The sequence below is a fragment of the Cottoperca gobio genome, unplaced genomic scaffold, assembly GCF_900634415.1.
Source record: "Cottoperca gobio unplaced genomic scaffold, fCotGob3.1 fCotGob3_189arrow_ctg1, whole genome shotgun sequence".
Classification (NCBI taxonomy): domain Eukaryota; kingdom Metazoa; phylum Chordata; class Actinopteri; order Perciformes; family Bovichtidae; genus Cottoperca; species Cottoperca gobio.
In genome coordinates, this window is record NW_021166832.1 from 446,269 (window position 1) to 469,313 (window position 23,045).

Here is a 23,045-nt window from a genome sequence, read left to right on the forward strand (position 1 = left end):
AAGTACTGATTGTGTAGTAAATGTAGTTAAAGTACTTAAAGTTAAAGTACTGATTGTGCAGTAAATGTAGTTAAAGTACTTAAAGTAAAGTACTGATTGTGTAGTAAATGTAGTTAAAGTACTTAAAGTAAAGTACTGATTGTGTAGTAAATGTAGTTAAAGTACTTAAAGTAAAGTACTGATTGTGCAGTAAATGTAGTTAAAGTACTTAAAGTAGTGATTGTGTAGTAAATGTAGTTAAAGTACTTAAAGTAGTGATTGTGTAGTAAATGTAGTTAAAGTACTTAAAGTACTGATTGTGTAGTAAATGTAGTTAAAGTACTTAAAGTAAAGTACTGATTGTGCAGTAAATGTAGTTAAAGTACTTAAAGTAAAGTACTGATGTAGTAAATGTAGTTAAAGTACTTAAAGTAAAGTACTGATTGTGTAGTAAATGTAGTTAAAGTACTTAAAGTACTGATTGTGTAGTAAATGTAGTTAAAGTACTTAAAGTAAAGTACTGATGTAGTAAATGTAGTTAAAGTACTTAAAGTAAAGTACTGATTGTGTAGTAAATGTAGTTAAAGTACTTAAAGTACTGATTGTGTAGTAAATGTAGTTAAAGTACTTAAAGTAGTGATTGTGTAGTAAATGTAGTTAAAGTACTTAAAGTACTGATTGTGTAGTAAATGTAGTTAAAGTACTTAAAGTAGTGATTGTGTAGTAAATGTAGTTAAAGTACTTAAAGTAAAGTACTGATTGTGTAGTAAATGTAGTTAAAGTACTTAAAGTAAAGTCCTGTTTAATTCAAACAGGCTACTTTATTATCTCCTCCTCCTCCTCCTCCTCCCCCTGCCCCTCCCCCTCCTCCTCCTCCTCCTCCTCCTCCTCATCACTATGTGTGTGTTTTCTGTTCATCTCAGGACCTGGGGAGTTCAGAAGGTCCCCCGAGGAACTGGAAAGGCATCGGGATCGCGATGGTGGTGATCCTGGCTGTGATGTCTTTGGTCATCCTCTCCGTCATCGTCCTCACGCCCGGTGAGAGGAGGGAGAGAAGAGGGAGAGTAGGAGGGAGAGCAGAGGGAGAGCTGAGGGAGAGAAGAGGGAGAGCTGAGGGAGAGAAGAGGGAGAGCTGAGGGAGAGTAGGAGGGAGAGAAGAGGGAGAGCTGAGGGAGAGAAGAGGGAGAGTAGGAGGGAGAGCAGAGGGAGAGCTGAGGGAGAGAAGAGGGAGAGCTGAGGGAGAGAAGAGGGAGAGCTGAGGGAGAGTAGGAGGGAGAGCAGAGGGAGAGGTGAGGGAGAGAAGAGGGAGAGAAGAGGGAGAGTAGGAGGGAGAGAAGAGGGAGAGAAGAGGGAGAGTAGGAGGGAGAGAAGAGGGAGAGCAGAGGAAGAGTAGGAGGGAGAGAAGAGGGAGAGCAGAGGGAGAGAAGAGGGAGAGAAGAGGGAGAGCAGAGGGAGAGAAGAGGGAGGGAGAGGCAGAGGGGGGGAGAAGAGGGAGAGCAGAGGGAGAGAAGAGGGAGAGAAGAGGGAGAGAAGAGGGAGGAGAGGTGAGGGAGGAGAAGAGGGAGAGAAGAGGAGAGAAGAGGAGAGGTGAGGGAGAGTGGGAGAGAAAGAGGGAGGAGAGGAGGGGAGGAAGAGAGCGAGAAGAGGGAGAGCACGAGGAGAGGCAGGGGAGAGAAGAGGGAGAGCAGAGGGAGAGAAGAGGGAGAGCAGAGGGAGAGAAGAGGGAGAGCAGAGGGAGAGAGAGGAGAGGCAGAGGGAGAGCAGAGGGAGAGAAGAGGGAGAGCAGAGGGAGAGCAGAGGGAGAGAAGAGGGAGAGCAGAGGGAGAGAAGAGGGAGAGCAGAGGGAGAGAAGAGGGAGAGCAGAGGGAGAGAAGAGGGAGAGAAGAGGGAGAGTAGGAGGGAGAGAAGAGGGAGAGAGAAGAAGAGGGAGAGAAGAGGGAGAGGAGGAGGGAGGAGGAGGAGAGAAGAGGGAGAGAAGAGGGAGAGAAGAGGGAGAGAAGAGGGGAGAGTAGGAGGGAGAGAAGAGGGAGAGTAGGAGGGAGAGAAGAGGGAGAGCAGAGGGAGAGTAGGAGGGAGAGCTGAGGGAGCGAGAGGGGAGCGTGAGGGAGAGACGAGGGAGAGCGAGGGAGAGCTGAGGGAGGAGAAGAGGGAGAGTGCGGGATGGAGGCGAGGGAGAGATGAGGGAGAGTACGGAGGGCGAGCGAGGGGAGGTGAGGGAGAGAAGAGGGACGAGACGAGGGAGAGGTAGGCGGGAGGAGAAGAGGGGAGAGAAGAGGGCGAGAGGGAGGGAGAGAGAGAAGAGGGAGAGCAGAGGAAGAGTAGGAGGGAGAGAGAGGGAGAGCAGAGGGAGAGAGAGGAGAGGCAGGAGGGAGAGACGAGGGAGAGCCGAAAGGGGGGGGGGGGCGGGAGAGCTGCGGGAGAGAAGAGGGAGAGGAGGGAGAGAAGAGGGAGAGGTGAGGAGAGAAGAGGGAGAGAAGAGGGGGGAGAAGAGGGAGAGGTTGAGGGCAGAGAGACGGGGCACGGGAGAGAGGAGGGATGAAGAAGAGAGAGAGAGAGAAGAGGGAGAGCAGAGGGAGAGCAGAGGGAGAGCAGAGGGAGAGAAGAGGGAGAGCAGAGGGAGAGCAGAGGGAGAGCAGAGGGAGAGCAGAGGGAGAGAAGAGGGAGAGAAGAGGGAGAGCAGAGGGAGAGCAGAGGGAGAGAAGAGGGAGAGAAGAGGGAGAGCAGAGGGAGAGAAGAGGGAGAGAAGAGGGAGAGAAGAGGGAGAGAAGAGGGAGAGAAGAGGGAGAGAAGAGGGAGAGAAGAGGGAGAGTAGGAGGGAGAGTAGGAGGGAGAGAAGAGGGAGAGTAGGAGGGAGAGAAGAGGGAGAGAAGAGGGAGAGAAGAGGGAGAGTAGGAGGGAGAGAAGAGGGAGAGAAGAGGGAGAGAAGAGAGAGAAGAGGGAGAAGTAGGAGGGAGAGAAGAGGGAGAGGTAGGAGGGAGAGAGAGGGAGTAGGAGGGAAGAGAAGAGGGGGAGAGCAGAGGGAGGAGAGAAGAGGGAGAGAAGAGGGAGGAGAAGAGGAGAGTAGGAGGAGAGAAAGCGGGAGAGTACGAGGGAAGAGAAGAGGGAGAGTAGGGGGAGAGGAATAGGGAGAGAAGATAGAGAGCAGAGGGAGAGAAGAGGGGAGAAGCGGGAGGAGAGAAGAGAGAGAGAAGAGGGAGAGCAGAGGGAGGGAAGAGGGAGAGAAGAGGGAGAGCAGAGGGAGAGAAGAGGGAGAGAAGAGAGAGAGAGAAGGGGAGGAGAAGAGGGAGAGAAGAGGGAGAGCAGAGGGGAGAGTAGGAGGGACAGAGAAGAGGGAGAAAAAGAGGGCGAGCAGAGGGGAGAGATGAGGGAGAGAAGGGGGAGAGAAGGGGGGAGAGGCAGGAGCAGAGGAGAGAATGAGGGAGAGGAAGAGAGAGGAGAGAAGAGGGATGAAAGAAGCGAGGGAGAGAGAAGAGCGAGAGAAGAGGGAGAAAAACAAACAAAAAAAAAAAAGGGGGGGGGGGGGGGGGGGGGGGGGGCCCCCCAGAGGATGAGAAGAGGAGAGAGAAGAGAGAGGAGACGAGGGCGAGCAGAGGGAGAGAAGAGAGGGAGAGAAAGAGGGAGAGCAGAGGGATGAGAAGAGGAGAGCAGAGGGAGAGGAGAGAGGGAGAGCAGAGGGGAGAGCAGCGGGAGAGAAGAGGGAGACAAGAGGGAGACAAGAGGGAGAGCAGAGGGAGAGGTAGGGTAGGAGTGAGAAGAAGGGGAGAGTAGGAGGGAGAGAAGAGGGAGAGAAGAGAGAGAGCAGAGGGAGAGAAGAGGGAGAGAAGAGGGAGAGAAGAGAGAGAGAGAAGAGGGAGAGCAGGAGGGAGAGCAGAGGGAGAGAAGAGGGGGAGAGCAGAGGGAGAGCAAGAGGGAGAGAAGAGAGAAGAGGGAGAGCGAGGGGAGAGCAGGGGAAGGAGAAAGGAGAAGAGGGAGAGAAGAGGGAGAGAAGAGGGAGAGCAGAGGGAGAGTAGGAGGGAGAGAAGAGGGAGAGCAGGAGGGAGAGAAGAGGGAGAGAGAAGAGAGAAGAAGGGAGAGAGAGAGGGAGAGAAAGAAGGAGAGAGAAGAGGGAGGGAGAGAGGGAAGAGAAGAGGAGAGAGGAGAGAGAAGAGGAAGGAGAGAGAGAAGAGGGAGAGGGAGAAGAGTGTGAGGGAGGGAGAGAAGAGGGAGAGAAGAGGGAGAGAGAGGGAGAGAAGAGGGAGAGCAGAGGGAGAGCAGAGGGAGAGAAGAGGAGAAGAGGGAGAGCAGAGGGAGAGAAGAGGGAGAGCAGAGGGAGAGAAGAGGGAGAGCAGGAGAAGAGGGAGAGCAGAGGAGGAAGAGGGAGAGCAGAGGGAGAGAAGAGGGAGAGAAGAGGGAGAGAAGAGGGAGAGCAGAGGAGAAGGGGGAGAGAAGAGGGAGAGAAGAGGGAGAGTAGGAGGGAGAGAAGAGGGAGAGAGAGAGCGAGGCAGAGGGGAGAGAAGAGGGAGAGGAAGAGGGAGAGAAGAGAGAGAGAGAAGAGGGAATGAGCAGAGGGAAGAGAAGAGTGGAGGCAGAGGAGAGAAGAGGGAGAGCCAGAGGCAGAGCAGAGGGAAGGAGACGAGGGGAGAGAGGGAGAGCAGAGGGACGAGAAGAGGGAGAGGACAGAGGGAGAGAAGAGGGAGAGCAGGAGGGAGAGTAAGGAGGAGGAGAAGAGGGAGAGAAGAGAGATAGAGAAGAGGGGGAGGAGAAGAGAGACGAGAAGAGGGAGAGAGCGAGCCGAGGGCGAGAAGAGGGAGAGAAGAGGGATGAGAAGAGAGACGAGGAAGAGGGAGAGAAGAGGAGAGAGACGAGGAGAGCCGAGGGAGAGAAGAGGAGAGAGAAGAGGGAGAGAAGAGAGAAGCGGAGAGCAGAGGGAGAGCAGAGAGAGAGAAGAGGGAGAGCAGAGGGAGAGAAGAGGAGCGAAGAGTAGAGAGGGGGAGAGAGAAGAGGGAGAGAAGAGGGAGAGAAGAGAAGAGAGACGGGAGAGAAGAGGAGAGAGAAGAGGAGAGAAGAGGAGAGCAGAGGGAGAGAAGAGGGAGAGTCAGAAGGGGAGAGAAGGGGGGAGAGAAGAGGGAGAGGCAGCGAGAGAGAAGAGGGGAGAGAGACAAGAGGGAGACAAGAGGGAGAGAGAAGAGGGAGAGCAGAGGGAGAGCAGAGGGAGAGAAGAGGGAGAGCAGAGGGAGAGAAGGAGGGAGAGAAGAGGGAGGAGCAGAGAGGAGAGAAGAGGACGAGAAGGAGAGAGCAGAGGGAGAGAAGAGGGAGAGAAGAAGGAGGAGAGCAGACGAGAGAGGAGGGTGAGAGAGGGGATGGGAGAGCAGAGGGAAGAGCAGAAGAGGAGAGAAGAGAGAGAGAATGAGGGAGAGCAGAGGGAGAGAAGATGGAGAGCAGAGGGAGAGAAGTAGGGAGAGCAGAGAGAGAGAAGAGGGAGAGAACGAGGTGAGAGCAGAGGGCGAGAAGAGGGAGGGAGCAGAGGGAGACGAGAAGGAGGAGCAAGAGGGAGAGAAGAGAGGAAGAGGGAGGAGCAGAGGGAGAGAAGAGGGAGAGAAGAGGGAGAGAAGAGGGAGAGAAGAGGGAGAGCAGAGGGAGAGAAGAGGGAGAGAAGAGGGAGAGTAGGAGGGAGAGAAGAGGGAGAGAAGAGGGAGAGAAGAGGGAGAGAAGAGGGAGAGAAGAGGGAGAGAAGAGGGAGAGAAGAGGGAGAGAAGAGGGAGAGAAGAGGGAGAGCAGAGGGAGAGAAGAGGGGAGAGGGAGAGAGGAGAGAAGAGGGAGAGAAGAGGGAGAGAAGAGGGAGAGCGAGGGAGAGAAGAGGGAGAGAAGAGGAGAGAAGAGGGAGAGCAGAGGAGAGAAGAGGGAGAGAAGAGGGAGAGAAGAGGGAGAGCAGAGGGAGAGGAGAAGAGGGAGAGAAGAGGGACATTCACTGTACTCTGTGATGAATAATTATCTCTCGTCTCGTTGCCTCTGAAGACGAGTCTCACTTGTTGCTCCGCTCACATCTCACTATGGAGGATCTGGAGAGCGAAAGAGTTCAAAGTTCATGACCCCTGTGTGGCGTGGCTGAACGGTAAGAACTTTAATCCGCATTAAACGGACAGTTTGGACATAAAGAAAAACAAAGAATCAGTTTAAGCGTGCGCTGTATTTTAATGCCATCAGTCAAATTCATCTTTTACTTTGTTTATTGTGTGTTTTGTCTCTTTTTTGGCAAATTAATAACACTCAAAATAAGAGTTTAGAGTCTGTCGTGGATATTTACCGCTCACAACATGTGGTATGAAACATTAAAGCACAGACACAGATACAGTTGATTCATTATTATTTTGTTGTACAACAAACAATAATAATGAGAACACTACCTGCTTCCAAACACAACCGCGTAGTGTCCCAACTCACAAAGAGACTCTGAACCTTATATTTGAATTATAAAAAATTATAAAAGCTACATTAACGTTAAAAATTAATACACCAAAAGAAACAACAGCAGTAATATAATATATATATATTATGTAATATATATATATATATATATATATATATATATATATATATATATATATATATATATATATATATATATATATATCATTACTTTATTATCATGGGTATACTGTATTTATACGCTGTATTTAGAGTACGCTCTCTTCACAGACACCAGACTTCATTGACAAAAGCAGTGATTTTACTTCACAGAACACAGAGCTGCAGGTTGCCACTGCCTCGGTCTGGTAGTGTGTGTTCGATGTGTGGCAATATACCTATACAATATAATGATATATCATTATATATACAATACAACAATATACAATATAATGATATATCATTATATTGTATAGGTATATTGCAGCTCTGTGTTCTGTGAAGTAAAATCACTGTTTTTGTCAATGGAGTCTGGTGTCTGTGAAGAGAGCGTACTCTAAATACAGCGTACACTTGAACTGATTTAGATTTCTTTAGGTGTCTAAAATACGTCCACAGCAGCTCATTGTTCTTCTTGTCTGCTTCTGTAAACTGCTTTATCCAACCTCACTTCAACACATGTGAACGTTACCTTCCACCGACACTGGTTCTCTGACCTGGCAGCGTCTCTGTAATAACGCAGGACTCTCTTCTCTGAACTGTCTCCACTCCAGAAAACGAAGTGGCTCTGTGCACCCGAGAGGGACACGTCCTGTCGTTCGGCCTGAGCAGCAACCTCACCTCCACTCTGGTGGACAACAGCTCCCTGGTGAGTTCCAGCTGGATGAACCGGCGGGCAGCTCGAGCTCACAGATCAGGAGGGAGAAGCTGCTGCACATCCCACACTTGAGACAGAAACAGATTTGGCAGAGTGACGGCGCGAGCTCGTTCCCCCCCCCCCCCCCCCCCCCCCCCAAATCTGGCTGCTCTGTGAGCAACATGTGCCTTCAAAGAGAATATTCCAAGCAAGGGCATCGCTTTGAAACACCGCCTCTCTGCGCGACGCTGACAGGCTTATATGGGTCATCGCAGAGGAGCTGAAAGAGTTGTGTTGTCGGGTTGACAAAACGTCTCCTCCGTGTTTCTTATCTCCATGCCAACAGCTGAGACCATCAGCACCATGTAGTGTCACTTTGACGTTATAAATCACAGATAAATAAAAACCTATTTTAATAATCGGTTAGTCCTTAAAGTCATTCTTCATGCAAAGAAAGTGAGAAAATGCTGTTTTCATCTTCTCATATCTGAGAGGCTGAAAACAATTACAAATACTTTACTCGACGCCTGTTTGACAATTACGCACGATATCAAGAAACAAGCCAGTAAAAACATCCAGCTTCCTGTAGACCCTGACCCTGACCATGAAGACTGTGATCTGGAACACGTGTTGCTTGTTCTGCCTGATGTTCCTCACCTTTAAACCTTTAAAGTGTCATTAAAGGAAGTCTGTGTTGGGATGATTGTAGATGTCTCTCCAGCCTTAAACCTTCTTCTTCTCTTCCCTCTGCAGGACCTGAGCTCCTCTAAGTTCCAGGTGTCTGCAGACAAGACGTTTGTCCTCTTGGCCTGCAACATCCGACCGGTGAGTTTCCTCTGAACACCAAACAGCGTCAAGTGTGTGTGTGTGTGTGTGTGTGTGTGTGTGTCTGTGTCTGTGTGTGTGTGTGTGTGTGTCTGTGTGTGTCTGTGTCTGTGTGTGTGTGTGTGTGTGTGTGTGTCTGTGTATGTGTGTGTCTGTGTCTGTGTGTGTGTGTGTGTGTGTCTGTGTGTGTGTGTGTGTGTGTGTGTGTGTATGTGTCTGTGTGTGTGTGTGTGTGTGTGTGTGTGTGTGTGTGTGTGTGTGTGTGTGTGTGTGTGTGTGTGTGTGTGTGTGTGTGTATGTGTCTGTGTTGTGTGTGTGTCTGTGTCTGTGTGTTGTGTGTGTGTGTGTCTGTGTCTGTGTGTGTGTGCTGTGTGTCTGTGTCTGTGTGTGTCTGTGTCTGTGTGTGTGTCTGTGTGTGTGTGTGTGTGTGTGTGTGTGTCTGTGTGTGTATGTGTGTGTGTGTGTGTGTGTCTGTGTGTGTGTGTGTGTGTCTGTGTCTGTGTGTGTGTCTGTGTGTGTGTCTGTGTGTGTCTGTGTGTGTGTGTGTGTGTATGTGTGTGTATGTGTGTGTCTGTGTGTGTGTGTGTGTGTGTGCTGGTTCTGCAACAGTCTTTAGCTCCATGACGCCGCCCGCCAAATGACTGGGGTAACATATGGGGGAGTTGAATATTTAAAGTGGCTGATGGCGGTTGCAGGGGGTTGGAGCCGTGTGAGCAAGTGATCAGTGTGAAAGCGGTGGGGGGGGAGAGCGGGGGGGGGAGAGCGGGGGGGGGGGATCAAGGCGCTGAAGTTGGAGCTGCAGTAATGAAATCTCTCTGCTAGCTCGACGGGGAATATTAATGAGAAGCTGAGGAGCATCAATGGCAGGTGGCTTCACATACGCCTCGTGCAGAAACAAACAGATTTGTATTTCCCCCCCACAGCTCGCGTCCCCCCCCGCCTCACAGTAAACACCATTAATAAATAAGTAATCAGCGAGGGAGGAAAACAGAATCAGGAGGAAATGAAAGCCCACATTCTTTATTAAAAGCTGAAAGCGCTCGGCGTCTTCAACTCTTCAAGGATCCAAAGATCTCTTATCGTCATCGTGCAACAAGAGGAAGACGAGCAGCCTCTTGTGAAGGAGGATGAAAGATCTGCTCTCAGCAATGTGTGTGTGTGTGTGTGTGTGTGTGTGTGTGTGTGTGTGTGTGTGTGTGTGTGTGTGTGTGTGTGTGTGAGCCTGTTGCTGCGGTACGTTTCTCTCAGATCAATCATTTTATTTCTTGTATTCTTCTCTTGACTTGTTTCCTCTCATTTGTATGCGCGGGGTGTTTTCACACTCAGCAGTGTGCACGCCACGTGGAGTCATTTTGTATATTTATATATATATGTGTGTGTGAGTGGGTGCCATTTTTCCCCGTGCACGGGGGCTTTTCCTCTCCCGCTCCGTCGTCCTCGCTCTCACTCACTTTCTCTCTGTGGATCTCGGGGGGGTTTGTGCTGACTGAAGCAGTTTGCAGGCGCCGGCTTTGCTGTTCGACAGGAGAGCAGCCGAGAGGGCAGGCGGAGGACGAGAGGGGAGAAAACAGAGCCGGTGGGGGGGGGGGTGCCCTCAGATACTCTGCCCAGTGCAGATCAATCAGGAACGGTTATGAAGGAATGACAGGAGGAAGCTGCAGAGAGGATGAGCAGCGTCCTCTGGATTCTGTATTAGCTCTGCAGGCTTCGTGGGGGGGGGGAGTTTGTGCCTGCGGGTGGAAATAAATGGATTTTGATAAGAGGGGAAACAGAAGTGAGTCTGGGATTTGGCCACATAGGAACCAGAGAACGCAGATTCGGGGAGAATCCTCGAAGCCTGTTTGAATTGCACGAGGAGGAAGAGGAGATGTTGTTTAAGAAGAGCGACGGGGAGATAGTTTGTGTGATTGATGAGCGGAGGCATGAACGGGACCTGCCAAGACGGGAGCAGGTTAGGGACAAATAGGATGCCAGCGGCGTCGCGTGTGCACTCTGCAGCAAACGCTGATGGATGCTGCGATCAAACGCGGCGCAGCTGCGGAGAGACGCCGGCGAGGCAGGAGCAACGTGGAGGGATGATGCTCCCAGTCAACAGGGATTATTAGAACACAATGCTTGTTCTTCACTCCAGATTACCATCGGATGCAGATTACCATCGGATGCAGGCGACGGTCGCTGCCGGCGCTCTGAACGCTCTGAAGAACACGTCACATGACTCCAACGTGTCCAACGTTCATCGTCTGTAGAAAGAACTTCACCCGTTTTAATTTACACAGCGTTGATGATAGTTTAACTGTTGAGGCCTTTTCTGTGCATCAATCTTTAAATCTTTTATTGTAGTCCCAGTTTTATATGCCCCCCCCCCCCCACACGCTCCGTCTCCCAGCTAAAAGGTTCTTGGCGTGAAGAATATAAACGGTTTCTCTGCACAGAGTATCTGCTCATGTAAAGGGTGTTGTAATCTCTCTACATGTGCTTTGTCATGTTATCTTCTAAAGTGTTTCATCTGTGTTTTACCCCCCCCACTCTCAGGGGTAGTAAAGTGGGGGTGAGGAGGCGTTCTGGGGGATTGATGATCTGTAACTGGCAGCAGCAGAGTTCGCTCTGCCTCTCTGTTTATCACACAACAAGCCTCGGCCAGCGGCGCCATGATGTTGAATCATGATCTCAATCTCTGGCTCTCCTGAACAAATCATAGAGCAGCTCATGGAAGGTGGTGCCCCCCCCCCCATGCATTTAATACCAAGAAGATATGATATTAAAATAAATTAAATTACATTCTCTGCCATGGGGGACTAACACGTTCACCTGGGTTTACATTTGATTTCTTCCACCATTCATTCTTCCACACACACACACACACACACACACACACACACACACACACACACACACACACACACACACACACACACGTCTAGATCCTGAAATGTTTTTATTTTAATGTCTGTGATTTCCTCCTCCTCCTGGCTCAGGGTTCTGTAAGAAGTTGATCTCTCCTGTGCTCTCAGTTATTCTCTGTGCAGCCTGTTGCCCCTCGTGCTCCGACTTTACACCGCAATCAGATTTCAATTTCATTTACGCGGCCTTCGAATGTATTTCCTCTCCTTTCATCCTCGCAGCTTCACCCCTGCGTCACTTCATCCGTGCATTTTCTAACCACAGACCGACAACACAGAGAAAAAAAAATCCAATTTCCCCGCTAAGTGTGTCGTGTAGAGGACTCGGTTTCTCCAGGAGGGTCCGGCCTTCAGAGTTCAGCCGGCAAACAGAACCTTTGCATGAGAACCAGTCGATATATTACTGAGAATTCATCAATCATTCATCATTCATCAGTGATCAATCGTGGTTAACACACACACACACACACACACACACACACACACACGTTCATTGATTCGGGTCCCTTCGTCTTCAGTGTGTTAATTGAATTATTCATCGAGCTGCTGATGCCTGACAGTTTCCAGCCACAGCTGGTCTGAGTGCACGGATATGAACTGTAATGACAGAAAAACCAAAAGCATGCAGCGGTAAATACTGAAACTGACACATGCAGGTGCTTTGTTACTGGTGAAATAATAACATTACATTGTTGTTACAGTAGCATAACATCGCTGCCCTTTAAAACAATCAACGAGCCTCCTGATGCGTTGCTTTGCAGAGATTTCTGGCTTCCTGTTGCTGTTTAACAGAAAGTCTCAGCTGTGTCCTTCACAGCCTCTGTTTCATGTGCATTTAACTTTCTTTACACATATATAATAATATATATGTGTGTGCATGACATCCTCTACCTCTTTCAGGTGTTCTCTCAGTCCTTCACAGCCTCCTATGCTATCTACAATGTGGCCAATGGGTAGGTGGAATACTGAATGCTAATGCATGGGCTGCACCGGGCATGAGCGTCACCAATGCAAGCAGACCTTTTTTGCGGATTTCCCCCCAGAGTGTGTGTCATCGAATCAGAGCCTCATGTTTCTGTCAGACATGCATTCATTCATTCGTCCGTCCGGGGTCCATAACCCGACATGAGGTTTGTGATGTGCTCCAGATTTCACTGCCTGAGATTCATATTTAGCATTAAATGAGTGGGAGAAGTGGCTGTGGAGGATCCCTGCAGCTCCTGAGCAGTGCTTCTGAGACGGGCTTTCAGGAGGGACCTGTCTATTGATCATTGCCTGAGTGTGTCTTGGAGGGAAATGCCTGTCACACGTGCAGCTCTGTAAAAAGAAAGGTTGCACTCGTGCATGAACCCATTCTCTGTTTTGTTTCCCCTCTCTGCATCGTGCTGTTTTTGTCTTCACAGTACAGTAGCAGGCCATGGATGGACCTCCGAGGGCTTTAAGCAGGACGCTCGTCTCTGACGCAGACTTATCTGAGTGTCTGTGTGTGTTGCAGAGATCTGCAGGAGCTGAACCCTCCGGAGAACGAGAAGGCGGCGCTGCAGTACGCCTCCTGGGGGCCTCAGGGGAGCCAGCTGGTAAACTCTTTAACCTGGTCATCATGCAGCAACTCCAGATGCACCAAACGTTCTTAACCCTCCACATCTTCCCCATGAGAGATGAATCCACTCTCAAACTGTTTATTGTTAGTGTAGGTGACGCTAACACTTTATAAGAGCGCTGTGGTGCCGTGTGCAAGAACTCTGACGCCTGCTGAAGAGGAGCAGAGATGCTGCCAAAGATTAAGAAGTTCAGCAGCAGTGAAGCTGATGAAGTTAAACTAATTAACAGGAAGTTCAAAAAAGAGTTGTTATAGTCTTAACTGGGATCAATGGAGCGATAGGGTTTCTTAAATAATCCAATCATTACAATTACTCTGGAACATATAATCTAATATTGATTATATGATATTCATGCTTTCTTTGTTCCTCTAATTGAAAACTTATGTTTCCTTCCGTTGGACAAAACGTTTGTTGACCGTGAAAACGAGATGTTCTTTTCTCTCTATGTCTCGTAAAATGTTCTGCTACCGAAGAAAAGAGCAATAATAAGAAAACATTGTGAATCCCAGAAATCTGTGAGTGCTAAGAAACATAAGACTACAAAGAGATTTAAAATGACCACAAAGAGACACAGAATGACTACAAAGAGACACAAAATGACCACAAAGAGACACAAAATGACCACAAAGAGACACAAAATGTCCACAAACAGACACAAAACAACTACAAAGAGACACAAAACGACTACAAAGAGACACAAAACGACTACAAAGAGACACAGAATGACTACAAAGAGACACAAAATGACTACAAAGAGACACAAAACAACTACAAAGAGACACAAAACGACTACAAAGAGACACAGAATGACTACAAAGAGACACAAAATGACTACAAAGAGACACAAAACGACCTCAAAGAGACACAAAACAACTACAAAGAGACACAGAATGACTACAAAGAGACACAAAACGACCTCAAAGAGACACAAAACAACTACAAAGAGACACAGAATGACTACAAAGTGACACAGAATGACTACAAAGAGACACAAAACGACCTCAAAGAGATACAAAACAACTACAAAGAGACACAAAACGACTACAAAGAGACACAAAACGACCACAAAGAGTCACAAAACGACCACAAAGAGACACAAAACGACCACAAAGAGACACAAAACGACTACAAAGAGACACAAAACGACCACAATGAGACACAGAATGACTACAAACAGACACAAAGTGACTACAAAGACACAAAACGACCACAAAGAGTCACAAAACGACCACAAAGAGACACAAAATGACCACAAAGAGACACAAAACGACCACAAAGAGACACAAAATGACCACAAAGAGACACAGAATGACTACAAAGAGACACAAAATGACTACAAAGAGACACAAAACAACTACAAAGAGACACAAAACGACTACAAAGAGACACAGAATGACTACAAAGAGACACAAAATGACTACAAAGAGACACAAAACGACCTCAAAGAGACACAAAACAACTACAAAGAGACACAGAATGACTACAAAGAGACACAAAACGACCTCAAAGAGACACAAAACAACTACAAAGAGACACAGAATGACTACAAAGAGACACAGAATGACTACAAAGAGACACAAAACGACCTCAAAGAGACACAAAACAACTACAAAGAGACACAAAACGACTACAAAGAGACACAAAACGACCACAAAGAGTCACAAAACGACCACAAAGAGACACAAAATGACCACAAAGAGACACAGAATGACTACAAAGAGACACAAAATGACTACAAACAGACACAAAGTGACTACAAAGACACAAAACGACCACAAAGAGACACAAAACGACCGAGGACATGTGTCCGCACATCACTTCCTGCATGAGATCCGATGTTATATGACGATAAGAAGATCTTCTCAACCTTTACAATCCATAAGAGGTGTTGCTGTAATGAGTCTGTTCTACACTCACAATATAATTCATGCAGCTCCCTGGGATCGGCCCGTGCAGCTCGTCTGCAGCGTATTAACTGGCGAGTAAAGATGTATTGGCTCTCACTTGTGTGCTGCTGGCCAATGATTTATTCACTCTTGGCCGGCGATGAAGCCTTCAGCCGGACCGTGTTTGATAATGGATTGGCTCTGTCTGTCTGCTCATGCCAGGCCTACGTGTTCGACGGGGATCTGTACTACAAGCCGAGCGTGAGCAGCAGAGCCCTGCGCCTCACGGACACCGAGCCGGAGCAGAACGTGGTGAACGGGCTCTCCGACTGGACTTATGAAGGTGGGAGGTTTTCCAGCACAACAACAATCAGCAGGTGCATGTTTGAGTCTGATGACACTGTCGTTTTAAACAGAGGAAGTGCTCCTGACGTATGTTGCCCACTGGTGGTCGATGGACGGGGCGCGGCTGGCGTACCTCACCATCAACAACTCTGCCACCCCCGTGATGGAAATCCCTCGCTTCTTAGGGGGTCTCTACCCCTCCAACGTGCTCTTCCCCTACCCCAAGGTATATTAGCTTAGCATGTTAGCATCCCAACATTTAGTAGTGTTGAGTCCAGCTGAGGCTCATGGGTATTCTGTCATGACCTTTGACCTGAGGGGGACAGTCACAAGTGTTCCTCCTCTGGGCTCCGGGGAGATCTGCACCAAATGTCACAGCAATTCATCAAACAGTTCCTGCTGGCGTGGCTCGAACAATTTATCACTTTTAATGAGTTCATTTGTTCCTTTTCTTTCTTCGTGTTGTTCTCAGGCCGGCTCCAGTATCCCATCAGTCAGTCTGTCTGTGGTGAATCTGTACGGTCCAGCTCACACTCTGGAGATGATGCCTCCGGACTCCCTCAGGACCAGGTGAATGTAAAACACAACAAACCTTAAAGGGAAAAGTCTCCTTCTCTAAGCCTACATGTACCAGGATGCATTGCAGGGTCCCCGCCGGTCACATCCTGTTGCACAGCTGCAAAATGTATCCTCGTCCACAATATCCTCGGTCCTCATAGTTTGGGATTCCAGCTGTCCAATACAAGCAAAGAGAACAACATCTAGAGCCCAAATCGTTTATACTTCTTCCTTTCATCCAACTACGTCACGTGTAATGGTGGCGTTGGATGGAGCGAGAACACGTTATTATTCATTATTCCGATTATTCCGACACCACATGAATGCAGCACAAATGTCCTATCTGGCAATGTTAACGGAAGTGAAACATAATGCGTGTGTCCGCACCATGATTTGGATCCGCTCCAAAATGATAGCAGTTCTTCCTCGGTCCACGCTTCAGCCTTCCACCGAGTTTCATCAAAATCGGGCCTTTAGTTTTTCTGTGATCCTGCACACAGACTAACAAACCAACAGATTCGCACCGAGGAATGTATCGCCTCAACCGCCAACATTTCCCATCAACACTGATCCACAGGAAGCAGTTTTCCTTTAAAGACTTTAGACGCCGTCTGTCAGAGAGTAATTCCTCTCCCCTCCACTGCCTCTTGTTTTCCATCCCTTTGCACCACTTTCCAATCACTTTCTCCGTGTTATCATTTTCTGCTTGGCCTCTTCAGAGACAGCTACATCTCCATGGTGACGTGGATCAGCAGCACCCGCCTCGCGGTGCGTTGGCTGAACCGTGCCCAGAACCAATCAGTGCTCTGCGTGTGCGAGGCCACCACCGGAGCGTGCTCAGAGGTGAGCGGTCATCACTCCACATTAGTAATCCACAGAAGGCCTCTGCTGCAGTAACGGCTTCCTCTACGCCGTGTTGGGAGTTAGGATTGATTTCCTTAAGCTGTCAGACGCACACACGGCGACCGGCTGGATTCATATTTAAGGTCATTCGCTACACGAGAGGAATTCTCAGTGATGCAGTATCTTACTGCTCTCCCCTCCTGTCAGTCCTCACATCTCTCAATGTCTCATTAGGTTATATTCAATGATTAATGAACATAATCATGGAGTACTGAGCAGGCATAAACCACAGGGTCAGGGGGCCACAGGGTCAGGGGGCCACAGGGTCAGGGGGCCACAGGGTCAGGGGGCCACAGGGTCAGGGGGCCACAGGGTCAGGGGGTCAGGGGGTCAGGGGGTCAGGGGGCCACAGGGTCAGGGGGCCCTGCACTTGAAAATGACCACAAAGAGGACACAACATGACTACAGAAAGACACAACATGACTACAGAAAGACACAACATGACTACAGAAAAGACACAACATGACTACAGAAAGACACAACATGACAACAGAAAGACACAACATGACTACAGAAAGACACAACATGACAACAGAAAGACACAACATGACTACAGAAAGACACAACATGACAACAGAAAGACACAACATGACTACAGAAAGACACAACATGACAACAGAAAGACACAACATGACTACAGAAAGACACAACATGACTACAGAAAGACACCAACATGACTACAGAAAGACACAACATGACTACAGAAAGACACAACATGACTACAGAAAGACACAACATGACTACAGACAGACACACATGACAACAGAAAGACACAACATGACAACAGAAAGACACAACATGACTACAGAAAGACACAACATGACAACAGAAAGACACAACATGACTACAGAAAGACACAACATGACTACAGAAAGACACAACATGACTACATGAAGACACAACATGACAACAGAAAGACACAACATGACTAACAGAAAGACACAACATGACTACAGAAAGACACAACATGACTACAGAAAGACACAACATGACTACAGAAAGACACAACATGACAACAGAAAGACACAACATGACTACAGAAAGACACAACATGACTACAGAAAGACACAACATGACAACAGAAAGACACAACATGACAACAGAAAGACACAACATGACTACAGAAAGACACAACATGACAACAGAAAGACACAACATGACAACAGAAAGACACAACATGACAACAGAAAGACACAACATGACAACAGAAAGACACAACATGACTAGAAAGACACACATGACAACAGAAAGACACAACATGACAACAGAAAGACACAACATGACAACAAGAAAGACACAACATGACAACAGAACGACACAACATGACAACAGAAAGAAGACACAACATGACAACAGAAAGACACAACATGACAACAGAAAGACACAACATGACAACAGAAAGACACAACATGACTACAGAAAGACACAACATGACTACAGAAAGACACAACATGACTACAGAAAGACACAACATGACAACAGAAAGACACAACATGACAACAGAAAGACACAACATGACAACAGAAGAAAGACACACATGACTACAGACAGAAAGACACAACATGACAACAGAAAGACCAACATGACACAGGAAAGACACAACATGACAAAGAAAGACACAACATGACTACAGAAAGACACAACATGACTACAGAAAGACCCAACATGACTACAGAAAGACAAACATGACAACAGAAAGACACAACCATGACAACAGAAAGACACAACATGACAACAGAAAGACACAACATGACCTACAGAAAGACACAACATGACTACAGAAAGACACAACATGACAACAGAAAGACACAACATGACTACAGAAAGACACAACATGACATACAGAAAGACACAACATGACAACAGAAAGACACAACATGACAACAGAAAGACACAACATGACAAAAGAAAGACACACATGACATACAGAAAGACACAACATGACAACAGAAAGACACAACATGACTACAGAAAGACACAACATGACAACAGAAAGACACAACATGACTACAGAAAGACACAACATGACTACAGAAAGACACAACATGACACAGAAAGACACAACATGACTACAGAAAGACACAACATGACTAACAGAAAGACACAACATGACAACAGAAAGAACAACATGACACAGAAGACACAACATGACAACAGAAAGACACAACATGACAACAGAAAGACACAACATGACTACAGAAGACACAACATGACTACAGAAAGACACAACATGGACATACAGAAAGACACAACATGACTAACAGAAAGACACAACATGACTACAGAAAAGACCACAACATGACTACAGAAAGACACAACATGACAACAGAAAGACACAACATGACAACAGAAAGACACAACATGACTACAGAAAGACACAACATGACTACAGAAAGACACAACATGACAACAGAAAGACACAAACATGACTACAGAAAGACACAACATGACAACAGAAAGACACAACATGACTACAGAAAGACACAACATGACAACAGAAAGACACAACATGACAACAGAAAGACACAACATGACAACAGAAAGACACAACATGACAACAGAAAGACACAACATGACAACAGAAAGACACAACATGACTACAGAAAGACACAACATGACAACAGAAAGACACAACATGACAACAGAAAGACACAACATGACAACAGAAAGACCACAACATGACAACAGAAGACACAACATGACTACAGAAAGACACAACATGACTACAGAAAGACACAACATGACAACAGAAAGACCCAACCATGACTACAGAAAGACACAACATGACAACAGAAAGACACAACATGACTACAGAAAGACACAACATGACAACAGAAAGACACAACATGACAACAGAAAGACACAACATGACTACAGAAAGACACAACATGACAACAGAAAGACACAACATGACAACAGAAAAGACACAACATGACAACAGAAAGACACAACATGACTACAGAAAGACACAACATGACAACAGAAAGACACAACATGACAACAGAAAGACACAACATGACAACAGAAAGACACAACATGACTACAGAAAGACACAACAATGACTACAGAAAGACACAACATGACAACAGAAAGACACAACATGACTACAGAAAGACACAACATGACAACAGAAAGACACAACATGACTACAGAAAGACACAACATGACAACAGAAAGACACAACATGACTAACAGAAAGACACAACATGACAACAGAAAGACACAACATGACAACAGAAAGACACAACATGACAACAGAAAGACACAACATGACAACAGAAAGACACAACATGACTACAGAAAGACACAACATGACAACAGAAAGACACAACATGACAACAGAAAGACACAACATGACAACAGAAAGACACAACATGACTACAGAAAGACACAACATGACTAACAGAAAGACACACATGACAACAGAAAGACACAACATGACAACAGAAAGACACAACATGACTACAGAAAGACACAACATGACTACAGAAAGACACAACATGACAACAGAAAGACACAACATGACTACAGAAAGACACAACATGACTACAGAAAGACACAACATGACAACAGAAAGACACAACATGACTACAGAAAGACACAACATGACAACAGAAAGACACAACATGACTACAGAAAGACACAACATGACAACAGAAAGACAACATGAAACAGAAAGACACAACATGACTACAGAAAGACACAACATGACACAGAAAGACACAACATGACAACAGAAAGACACAACATGACAACAGAAAGACACAACATGACACAGAAAGACACAACATGACAACAGAAAGACACAACATGACACAGAAAGACACAACATGAAACAGAAAGGACACAACCTGGACTACAGAAAGACACAAACATGACTACAGAAAGACAAAACATGACTACAGAAAGACACAACATGACAACAGAAAGACACAACATGACAACCAGAAAGACACAACATGACACAGAAAGACACAACATGACACTAACAGAAAGACACAACATGACAACAGAAGACACAACATGACAACAGAAAGACACAACATGACAACAGAAAGACACAACATGACTACAGAAAGACACCAACATGACACAGAAAGACACAACATGACAACAGAAAGACACAACCATGACAACAGAAAGACAACAACATGACTACAGAAAGACACAACATGACACACAGAAAGACACAACATGACAACAGAAAGACACAACATGACAACAGAAAGACACAACATGACTAACAGAAAGACACAACATGGACTACAGAAAGACACAACATGACAACAGAAAGACACAACATGACAACAGAAAAGACACAACATGACTACAGAAAGACACAACATGACAACAGAAAGACAAAATGACACCAGAAAGACACAAACATGACTAACAGAAAGACACAACATGACAACAGAACGACACAACATGACAACAGAAAGACAACAACATGACAACAGAAAGACACAACATGACTACAGAAAGGAACAACATGACACAGAAAGAACATTGACTACAGAAAGACACAACATGACTACAGAAAGACACAACATGACTACAGAAAGACACAACATGACTACAGAAAGACACAACATGACTACAGAAAGACACAACATGACTAACAGAAAGACACAACATGACTACAGCAAGACACAACATGAACATCTTCAGCTTTATTTACACATTTGTTTCTTTAATATTTATTCTGAATCCATAGAAACACAAGATGACCATGGACATCCTGCAGAACCAACGACAGGTGTGTGTTAGTGTGTGTTAGTGTGTTAGTGTGTGTGTTAGTGTGTGTGTTAGAGTGTGTGTTAGTGTGTGTTAGTGCGTGTGTTAGTGTGTTAGTGTGTGTTAGTGTGTTAGTGTGTGTGTTAGTGTGTTAGTGTGTGTGTCAGTGTGTTAGTGTGTGTGTTAGTGTGTTAGTGTGTGTGTTAGTGTGTTAGTGTGTGTTAATGTGTGTGTTAGTGTGTGTGTGTGTTAGTGTGTGTTAGCGTGTGTGTTAGTGTGTGTTAGTGTGTGTTAGTGTGTGTTAGTGTGTTAGTGTGTGTGTTAGTGTGTGTGTTAGTGTGTGTGTTAGTGTGTGTGTTAGTGTGTGTGTTAGTGTGTTAGTGTGTGTGTTAGTGTGTGTGTTAGTGTGTGTGTTAGTGTGTGTTAGTGTGTGTTATAAAGTTTTACTCCACCAGTCCATCACTTCTTCTTCCTTCTTTATTTCTGACCCGACACTTTCCTTCTCCAGGACGTGCCGCTGTTTTCCGCGGACGCCTCCGTGTTTTACACGATCCTGCCAGCGAAGCAGGGCGCCCGCGGAGAGTTCCACCACATCGCCGCTCTCTCCGCTCAGGTCAGTGTGATTCCAGAACGTTTCTTAATGAAGTCGTTTGTTTCTTTGTTTTTTCTCCCTAATTTACACTTTAACGCTCGTTTGCTCTTTCTGTTGGAAGCAAAGTTATTCCTCCCCAGCGGGGCAATCAAATATGTTGAATGATGCCTTTTCTTTTAAGAAACGTCTTCTATACAGGAGGGGACGACGCGTTGTTTCTGTAATGTGATATAACTGTTGAGTCGTGTCTTGTATCAGCAGCATTAATGGACCCAGAGGTTGAAAATGCAAAGGTAAAATAAGACATAAATAAATAAGTACATATATTTAAATACATAAAGAAAAAATGCATAAAGGAATACATTTAAATAATAAGTAAAAGTAGAAATTAAATATGAAAATGTAAACATTTTCTTGTGTACATGCGTACATAACAATAATTAAAATAAAGTGTCCAGGACAAGATAAAAACAAATATATAGAAATTCCCTTAGAAATCACACAACTAAAAACGTATCAATAAATAAAAGTAAATAAATAGGTCAAATAATACAAAGGTAAATAAAATAAATATATACACATTTATGTTATTATTTCTTTTCAATTAATTAATGCCTATATTTATTATTTTTGGTGCATTTGATGAAATATTAATCTATTTATCGAGTCATTTATTTATTATTTATTTATTTTGTTAGCTTCCGTGCTACGTAAATGCTAACCGTTAGTGGCTGAGCATAAAACCCAAAGTCAGTTCAGTCCCAATGTCAGAATGAGCGATGACAGCAGCTGTTCCTGAACTCCTTCATGTAGTTTATCTTTATGAACCTTCCCCCCCCCCCCCCCCCCCCCCCCCCCATCGTCTGACACATTCTGTAAATCTGCCTTTTCTTCATCTGTGTAACGCAGCCAGCCATCCCCTCCATCCCCCCTCGCTTCCTGACATCGGGGAGCTGGGACGTCACTTTGCTCTGCGCCCTCGACGGGAAGGCGGGAAAAATGTAAGTGAGACGAGTTAAATCACCTTTCAGCAACTCGAACATCAGAATCATTCATCGAGTGATCGTCTCTGACGGCGAACTGGGATACGAGGGAGACAAGATGAGGAACTCGGGATATTCTTTGTGTTTAAGTGTAACGTCAGCTCGTGTAACTTATTACACTCGTGTAACTTATTACACGAGTGTAATAAAGTGTGTTTCTAAAAATCACAGTTTCTGATCCCATCACAGCATAAATCTGCTTTCTATCATCTGCAGCAGAATTTAACTTTTTATTATTTTCCAGCAATTTGGGACGGTTTGGGAAAGTTTGGGACGGTTTGAGAAAGTTTGAGAAAGTTTGGGACGGTTTGGGACGGTTTGAGAAAGTTTGAGAAAGTTTGGGACGGTTTGAGAAAGTTTGGGACGGTTTGGGACAGTTTGGGACGGTTTGAGAAAGTTTGGGACGGTTTGGGACGGTTTGGGACAGTTTGGGACG

The 23,045-nt window shown here is 46.1% G+C and overlaps 1 protein-coding gene across 1 annotated transcript in view; it reads left to right on the plus strand.

The window, feature by feature from the left end:
• Window positions 1-23,045, plus strand: part of LOC115004803 (inactive dipeptidyl peptidase 10) — a 40,786-nt gene that overhangs the window by 10,428 nt on the left and 7,313 nt on the right. Inside the window, 14 exon segments of the mRNA XM_029426485.1 lie at window positions 903-1,017; window positions 5,974-6,029; window positions 6,031-6,070; window positions 7,137-7,231; window positions 7,973-8,044; window positions 11,845-11,897; window positions 12,440-12,521; window positions 14,654-14,774; window positions 14,848-15,002; window positions 15,249-15,346; window positions 16,054-16,177; window positions 20,955-20,996; window positions 21,483-21,587; window positions 22,476-22,567. Of these exon segments, the coding sequence (XP_029282345.1) occupies window positions 903-1,017; window positions 5,974-6,029; window positions 6,031-6,070; window positions 7,137-7,231; window positions 7,973-8,044; window positions 11,845-11,897; window positions 12,440-12,521; window positions 14,654-14,774; window positions 14,848-15,002; window positions 15,249-15,346; window positions 16,054-16,177; window positions 20,955-20,996; window positions 21,483-21,587; window positions 22,476-22,567 (1,250 nt within the window).